The following is a 9,173-nucleotide window of genomic DNA, read 5'->3' as shown; positions in this document are numbered from 1 at the left end:
CGATTTTTTAGTGCATTCAATGCCCGAGATTTTTTACTAACGATGCCCACGATCAAAATCGTGGGCGCCGTTCTAAGTAAAGAGTACCATGTAAACACCTGATTACTTATAGTTGTTTTTATGCACAATCCCCGTCCGTCTCCTATAGGGATTACTGTTGTGTCAGTTAAGGGAGTGTTTTTAGCAAATAATATTGCGACCCCTTTGGATTTGGATTCGGAGTAGTCGTTGAAATAGCCTAATGGTTAGTGTCTGGAGTATAATTTCGGAGCTTTCCCCTTCTTGAAGTGGGTTTCTTGTAGAAACACCACATCGGCCTTCTCGCTGTACATAGTATGTAACAGTCTAGATCTTTTCTCAGGGATATTAAGGCCCTTCACGTTCAGGGAGATTAGTTTTAGCTTTGCCATTGTGCAATTATTGGATGTTCAGGTCTTTTCCGTGAGAGACCACTTCTCCATATTTGGGCAAGTAAGGAAAGGGAAACAGGGGAAACACATAGGGGAGAGAAATAAGAAAATGTGAACTTCAAAAAAGCCCCAGCCCATTTTACTGAATGGGGATGGGGAACCTCTGCTTTTTCAGACCTGGGGAACCAATAAAGGCCCATGGTCTCAAAATGTACAGCAGAGCTTGGGGGAAAGAGGGAACCAAGGTGAACCACCTAAACATGAATTAAACTAGTGCTAAAATGAACTGTTACGACTATTCTATGTATTAATAAAACTTCAGTCCTGTACATCAGCTAGATCTTGCGTGATATTCGGTTACCGCCAACTTTAAGGGTTGAGGGTTAAGGGTTAAGGAGGGTGTCGGCGGGCGCTTTGGCCCATGCGTGTTGGGCCTGTTATGTGTACATAGGCAACCTGTAGTATTTAAGTAGCCCACTAATCCTATAGGACCCCCCTGCACAACACTTAACCCCAGCGCGGATCATAGCGACCCTCTTGTTCCACATAAGTGGGCATCAGGATGTGCATGTCAATCAGGTACAACATAGCAAGAATAAAACCCCAATAAGTAACAACGGAATAATGGCATGTGATAGGAAAAGCATGGACAGTCTATATTCACGTGTCTGCAGCCGAGGAGTCTGGGGCCCCCTGCTGGCTTTGGAGACGTCCACCTTCTGCCGATCTGGTTAGGCCATCCAGGGAACGATCAGCTGTCTTCCTTCGGTCTTTTGAAAGATTACATTCTTTAATACATTTACAGTGTGTATTTACATCTTTCTCAATGTTTCAAATGTATTGGAGGGTGGAGCACTGTGACTCCGTAAAGAAACCTTTATACTTATACTGTACATGTGTAGTCAATGTACTGCAGTCAACCAATAGGGATTACATATTTATTCCCTCTATAAAAAGTAAATTCCTATATAAAATTATGAATCTTGACTATTCCTAAAGAGTCTGCTGCTCTTAGGTTTGGAGCGGACTACAGCTGGCACATCGACAGGCATGTGTAAGGGGCAGTACTGTCTAAGGCATAATGTGTAAGGGGCATTACTGTGTGTGACATAAGGAGTAAGGGAAATTACTGTGTGGCACAATGTGAAAATTATTTATATGGGACACTACTACTGTTTGACATAACATTAATAAGGGGCACTACTGTGTGTCGTAACATAAATAAGTGCTGCCACTGTGTGGTGTAATGTGACTAAGGGGCACTACTTTGTAGCATAATTTGAAATAAGGATATTATTTAGTCGCTGCACTCTCTCTCTCTCTCTCTCTATATATATATATACACACAAACATACCTTAATGTATACAATAATTGTTTCAGTATTCACTACTGTAGCCTTCTATCCAGGCTCAGAGTTTCTGAATATCCTCTTGCTCCACATAGTCTTTAAAATAAAATACTGCTGCAACAAAACATCTATTGTCCTTTTCATCCTCATATATATATATATATATATATATATATATATATATATATATATATATATATATATATATATATATGTATATATGATAAATGAAGCGGCACTCGGAGGCAGGTAGAAAGGTGAAAGTGGGGACTCTTTAATCCAAGAGATCCATTATCTACGTTTCGGGGTGCGGTGACCCCTTCATCAGGATATGTGTTTATATCGTGATGGAGGGGTCACCGCACCCCCGAAACGTAGATAATGGATCTATTGGATTAAAGAGTCCCCCCTATTCACCTTTCTACCTGCCTCCGAGTGCCGCTTCATTTATCATATGTTTGGAAGGACCGCCATATCCTTTCTAAGAGGCCATCAGAGCACAGCAAAACTGTGTCCCAGTGTGGACGTGATGAGAAGTCCTGAGTGCCGGGTCCATCTACTGGATATATATATATATATATATAACTTGGAAGCGGCCCGACACTCTCCCAACTGGGTACAGCTCACCCCAGTGCCCTCTGGAGTCAGTATATAGGCATAGAAAGAACCAAACAGCGGCACTCAGAGGAGGTTTTTTTCAAAGTGTAATAGATACCATTCCAACGTTTCGGGGCGGGTATGCCCCTTTGTCAAGGTGTGGGTAAACCACGCCTTGACAAAGGAGCATACCCGCCCCGAAACGTTGGAATGGTATCTATTACACTTTGAAAAAAACCTCTTCTGAGTGCCGCTGTTTGGTTCTTTCTACGCCTATATATATATATATATTATGTAAGTATATGCAATCATGTAACTAGGACATTAATTCTTCTTAGTTACTTACCTAGCAGACAGGTTTTAATTGTTTTATGTATGTATTTATGTATGTATGTATGTATGTATGTATGGGTGGTATACTTGAACTTGTATGATATGTTACAATATGTAGTAAAGGGCTGTCATACATATATATTTTATTTATTAAAAATGTTATGTTTGATACGTTTTCTACTTTTCTTAACAAAATAACTGAAGGGTACATTTAAGTATTACGGGTTTTACCAGCAGTTAAACGTAATCAAGGAAATGAAATAAAATAAGCCAAAAACAAAGGTATTTAAGCTATATTAATGTGCTTTATTGTACAAAACAAAGTCTATAAAAATGGAGGAGGTGGTGCTAGGGTGTATGAAATTTACAATAACAGGTACTAAAACATATTACATAGTAACACCATTTATACATGCATGAGGCGCTTGAAAATGATATTGTTCTTACCATCTAAGAGAAATCTAGCCATACAAAAACTTTACTGTGCTGCCATTAAAATGTGTTAGTGTGGTTGAAGTACTGAAAATATAAACCTCAAGATAAAAATATAACACAAAAAACAAAAAAAAACTGGAAATACAACACAAACATCACTAAATTAACCATGGGTTGATTGGGTCTTGAAAGCAGCCCTGGATTTCACAGCACACCAGCCCACATCTGTCCACACCTTGAAAGACCAAAAAAGGTTTGTTTAGCCAAAAGATACTCAGCGTGCCTCCATTATTCGCTTGGTATATCATGATTGTGCCTACCTACTGGTACTGCTACTTGCCTAGTACCATAGTGGGGGCCAAGTGCAAAATGACTATAAGGCAAGTCTATTATATTCAAAACAGGGCTCAGTTTCATAGGTTAAGTAGCATATTCTACAAAAGCTTAGGAGTCAAGGCCAGACGCTGTCTATATTTTCATATTAGCAGTCTGAGCCTGAGTCCTAGAACGGGATGGATTAACCCACAGGGGTATTGGGAAATCCCATGTGTATATATATATATATATATATATATATATATATATATATATATATATATATATATATATGATATCTATATCAAGGGGCCCAGCCCATGGTAAATCAAACCTCTGTGGCAGCTGGCCACACCCCCTACACATGGGCCCCAACCACAGCATTTACCCAGTGGGTCCTTCATGTCCTAACCTGACACTGGTCCCAGATATATCACCTATACAAACAGCAGTGGTGGTCGCCTTAACTAGTACTCGGGAGTCTGGTAAGGAAGATTTAAAATATGTAAGAAGGATTACCATAGGAATACATCTCCAAGAGCACTAAATTAAATCTTGTTTGGGGCATTAATGACATGAAAGAAATTAACTTGAATTTATGTAAATCGGCAGCACTGAAATTCTTTTATCTATTACTGTAATAATGCTGATCAAAAAGTAATTACAAATCATTTTTAATTATCACTTGAAAGTGTCTTAATTCTGATTGGCTGCTACCTTATACCTGGACTAGCAGTTTGCCATAAATTATTTTTAGTTAAATAATGTATTAAATTATACAGACAATGGAAATGATTTAGGTGTGAAGGATATATGTTTACAGGAATATAATTCACAGCACCAAGTTTCCTCCATTGTACGGATGAGCGCCAAAAATAATAGGTCACAAAGACATTGTTCCCATTAAAACAAAACAGAAGCCTTTTAGAAGAACATGTCACCTCGGCTCTTATGAAAATTTTGTGTGGGAGAAATACTTGTCATAAAATGCACATACATTTGCACACATTGATAAGGCAAAAGAACACATGTTCCAATAGTAACCACCAGGTCCTTGATCAGAGTCTCTGTCATTGGTGGTTACAAGTCACATTGGGCAGTTATATTATGGAAAGTCAACACAGAAGAAAATTCCTCCTTGTATGTTTTTTTTCTGCAAAGAGCTGGTAGATAATCCATCTGTTTGAGAATCCGATGGCCCAATGCAAGTGCAGTAAATGGTTTATGCTTTCGCATCTAGTTACGGGAGCATCATGTAATTAGAGCAATAATGATTATGTTGTAGCTCAAAGCTGCAAACAGCTGTTCAGTGATTACACAGTCAAGTCAAGTTTGTGACAGATATACTCCACTAACGTTTGTGGAGGCTTGGACAGCAACACAGGGCTTAATTGACATTTGGCATAAGGATATTGTCCCCCCTAACATAGGCATTTTTTTTTCATGCTGTTCTAATGGCAGGTAATCACCCTTCCAGCAAGAAACAACACTATTTTCTCTATACCTGCTACAAACTGTTCCCACTCACACAGGTAAACATACATATATAAAATATGGACAGTCCCAGCTTGGAAGGGACTACCTCAAGTAGTCCTGGATGTACAGCTCTGATGCATCTGGATGCTTACAGTGCAGTGCCTCCTAGAGAGAATGTACAGCACCTGGACAACCTATCCCTTCAAGTCTGGAGCCTGTTGGAGACTAAACAGGAACAAATAAATGGCATCTCTTCTTCCACTGGTCCAATGACCTTCTATAGTGCAAATGGTGCCATTAATCCCCCCCCCCCAGAAAATAATAAAAAAGAGAGCGATTCTTTGAACCACTGTTGCTGAAGAAGTATCCATAAAAGATGTCTCTAGTGATAATAATCTAAATGTGATTTTATTCACTATGTTTCTGAAGTACGAAACCCTCAAGTTATCATTCCAAATAGCTACTGTTATCCAGAATTTTATTGCTGATACTAGGTTTGCTGTGAGCCTGTTCCTCAGAGTCTGGGTTGTCTAGTGATAATGAAGACGTATGTCAGAAACCCCCCATAAAGATAGATGTATTTAAGAGCATTTGTTTTGTATACTTTCCGTGTTGTCAGTCATACAGTACTCGCATTGCTAGCAAGATGTCATTATAACATTGTTTATCAAAACCTACAATTTGTCTTACAATTTGATAAATCGAACTGGGAGTCCTGACCCCAAAGTGGGTCGGAACCATCTCAGCGTTGGTTGCGACTCATCAGGCTGATTAATTTACTCTCCAAGGCAGCGATCCAAGAAGTTTGAAAAATTATTTTAATTGTCTTTTACTCCAGACTCCTCCCAACATATTGTGCCTCCAAAATGCTGCCATGCATGTATGGTCTACTGACCACACATATGTGGCGACCATTCTGCGGTAAGATGCTAGGATCATGTAATAAGTTTTATTGTCTGAGGGGGCACAGAGTAAAATAGGTTCAGAAGCCCTGATCCACAGTATATAATTGATGTTAAACAAAAAGAAAATAAGGCATTTAATAGTTACAACAACCATCATTGAAGTTGCAAACAATGACTGGTAAGAGTAGGATTCTCCTGGGACGTTCCCCTTTCATCCATACGCATACTACTCACAATACTTGTTTTCCCTGATATCAGTCTCGGCAAGCGCCCAAATGTGTAAGAATATGTTCATAGAATGGGTTTACCTTTAATTCGGACCTAAAAGGAAGTTAATGGTGAAGGTTCTGTAGGCTTGGGAGTCCTGGCTTATCATTTTACTATTATGGAAGCCCTAGATAACAGTAAACAGTGTAAGATATTTAATATAGTAAACATATAATAATGAAATTTGATGATCACAGTCCTAGGGAATTGTAATTACAGAGCAGGTTAACTTTGTTTAAATGTGGAAATGAGTTGATGTTCGTCATCTGTATTTTATGTATTCTTTGAGACAAAAACTCCAATTAAATACAGGATAAATAACAAGGAACTTCAATTCTCTTGTTAGCCCAATCCCTGAGAAGCACTAAGACTGTAACGCTCTACTAAACTATGATTTCATACTTACTGGACTACTTTTGAAGTACGTACAGGGTGTGGGTAAAGTTTCATATTATAATATATTTTCAAGTGTTAAGTTTTGTTTACAATACGTGATTGTGGAACCTGAACTTTGTCTCTCGCATTCCCTGTACATATGCTACATAAGGCCTATGACTGAGATGCAATGAAAAGGACATAGATATTATATAATTAGCCAACAGAGAGAATTACAGGGCCATTTTATTAAATGTATGCTTTGCATTTCGTATTGCACAGAGCAGAAGATACAGGCAACAACCCCCAGAGGTTATTTTTCTGGAGTCTTCCCTTTAAGGGAAGAGTTGCAAAAGATAAGGAGAAGGTAATCAAGAATTTCCAGTGATCAGGTAATTATAGGGCAGTTACTGATGAATGGAATGTATAGCACAAAGCAATTCGTGCAATGCACTTCGAAGAAGACTTGTTGAGAAAACACAATGTATCAAGCAGTTGCCAAGTGCAAAACAGATCTTTTTGGCCCTAATTTGCAACAACTTGCAAGCGTTTCAATGAAGCAAAAAAATATAAAATCTTACAAATGAATATATCCCCTTCATATCCCTTACAGCTGCAGCTTCTGGCAATGAAAGAGCTTTATCTTTCACCATAAGCTGACTAATTGATAACAGGTCGCATTAATCTAGTGCAATATGACACATCGCAAATTGAACTGCCACTAGTTTTGTAAGATTACTATATAGGTATGGACCCAAACTGAGGTGCCATATTGACTAGGTGTAAAGACATTGGCAGTCATTACAAGAGCTTAACTAAATGCAGAAATCAGACATAAGAACTGTCAAATCTCTATCGCCTTATCTAGGGTTGGATAAAGGGAGTGGTAGCATAAATAGTGCCCTATACCCAATACCATATTTTGGTCTGTTGTACCCTTGAGAGAAAGAAAGAAGTTGGACATGAGTAGATAGCAAACAGAGAACCAGAGTCTTAGGAGCAGCCACAACGGTCTACAACCATTCCGGGGATCTTTCCATAGATAATTTGCTGCTTGTCATTAAAATACAGCATGTTAATAGGTGACATCTTTGTAGGTGTACAGCAAGGGCCAGCAGATCCACGTGGATTTGCTTGTTGAACGAGATGGGTGTGGGGATACTTCTGCATGAACATGTATTCGCATTGGCCAGAACAATAGTTTGCTTTGTATCGTTTGGGAGCAATAATCCAGTCCCAACCAAAGGCCTCAAAGTCCACAGTGAGTGGGTAACGACAGCAACGTGATTCAGTGGAGTGTTCATCACAGTCTAGTCCCAGGTTCCGCCTTGATCGCTTGTTATTCTCCATCACACGCAGCTCAATAAAAGGATGCTGTTGGGTGAAATAAAATATAGGCTTAAAAACAATGGCAAAATATGGATGTAATAATACAAATATATATATATATATATATATATATATATGTAACTGAGCAAAACCAATGGTTTTACACAACACTATGAAAAATACATTTGTTTCTGTATGTTTAGCATAAAAAAAGATGTCTGAACATATTGCCATATATGTTGTATAGCTTGCAAGAGAATTGTGTACTTAGTGCCAACATGATCAGAGTATTTGCCACGATTCATGCGTTTTCGACCACTTTCGGTCAAAATTGCAGTTGTCTTCACTCGATTTTGGGTCCATTTTCACTAATGCCGATTCACACTCCCCAACCCCGCAAAAAGTGAAAGGGCATGGGTGATAAAAATGGGCCAAAACGCCTACAATTCAATAGTCAAGCATAGAAAATTGCAGTTTTTTTCAGGTAGCTGTCAAAAACAGCACTTATTTGAATATCTCTCTTAGTGGTTAATCAACCCTGCTTTGGATTTGTTTAGTTTTGTCCATTTTCTGTATTATACAGCATCCCATCTATTTTGTTACTCCATAAACAGCTGGAAACGTTTGATAAGAATTAATCTTTTTTTTTTTTAAATATGATTAAAATTATGCAACTAAGTAAAAAAAAAAGAATATGTGTAAAACTCCCAGGTATAGTTGTAGCCTCATCTCCTCGCTACCTGTTCTACAAGAGATTATTGATACTTATAGTAATGCTTCCTTTTATAAATTAAATACCACTGAAACCGAACCATTGCCATTCATACCTATGATACCTTATGTCATCTCAATCACAATATAAATATCAATGGAAGTCTGACTTCTATATCTGGGGATACATATATCTAATGATATCTTAACTTTGCAGACTAATTATCCCATTATCACTCATGTTATCGGATGGGTTTTGAGATCTCCTGGTTAGGTAGATCAGCGGCTTTTAAGATGAAGATCCTTCCGAAAAATAATGTATTTGTTTGGTACAATCCCTTATTTAGTCCTACAGCGATTATTTACTTAAATTCATAAATTTGATTTAGAATTATCTTTGGAAGGGAAAGACTTTTAGGATTGCCTACCATCAAATGACAAGATCAAGACAATTGGGAGGTCTTGAAGTACTTGATTTAGTAACCTATCAATATGCATGTTTAGTCGCACAGTTCAGTGATTGGGCTTTATCATCTAATACAAAACCTTGAGTAGATTTGGAGAGAGTTCTTTATTGCATTGTCAGAATTGCTCTAAATAGCTAAACAATGGTGCCCAATCCATGCTGATATTCCAAGAGCTAGCTCTGATTCACTTAAAGCAGGGGATAT

The 9,173-nt window shown here is 38.2% G+C and overlaps 1 protein-coding gene across 2 annotated transcripts in view; it reads right to left on the bottom strand.

Moving 5' to 3' along the window:
* Window positions 1-3,756: 3,756 nt before the first annotated feature.
* GDF11 (growth differentiation factor 11) overlaps window positions 3,757-9,173 on the bottom strand; it is a 312,820-nt gene continuing 307,403 nt past the window's right edge. For both annotated transcript variants that reach the window (XM_083169199.1, XM_083169200.1), the window contains one exon: window positions 3,757-7,836. In XM_083169199.1, coding sequence (XP_083025325.1) covers window positions 7,456-7,836 — 381 coding nt within the window. In that variant the 3' untranslated portion in view covers window positions 3,757-7,455. The remainder of the gene's footprint in view (window positions 7,837-9,173) is intronic.

Source organism: Crinia signifera, chromosome 2, assembly GCF_055691185.1.
Source record: "Crinia signifera chromosome 2, ASM5569118v1, whole genome shotgun sequence".
In the NCBI taxonomy this organism is placed as follows: Eukaryota; Metazoa; Chordata; class Amphibia; order Anura; family Myobatrachidae; genus Crinia; species Crinia signifera.
The sequence above is the reverse complement of the archived record's forward strand: the minus strand, read 5'-3'. Positions and strand labels throughout refer to the sequence as shown.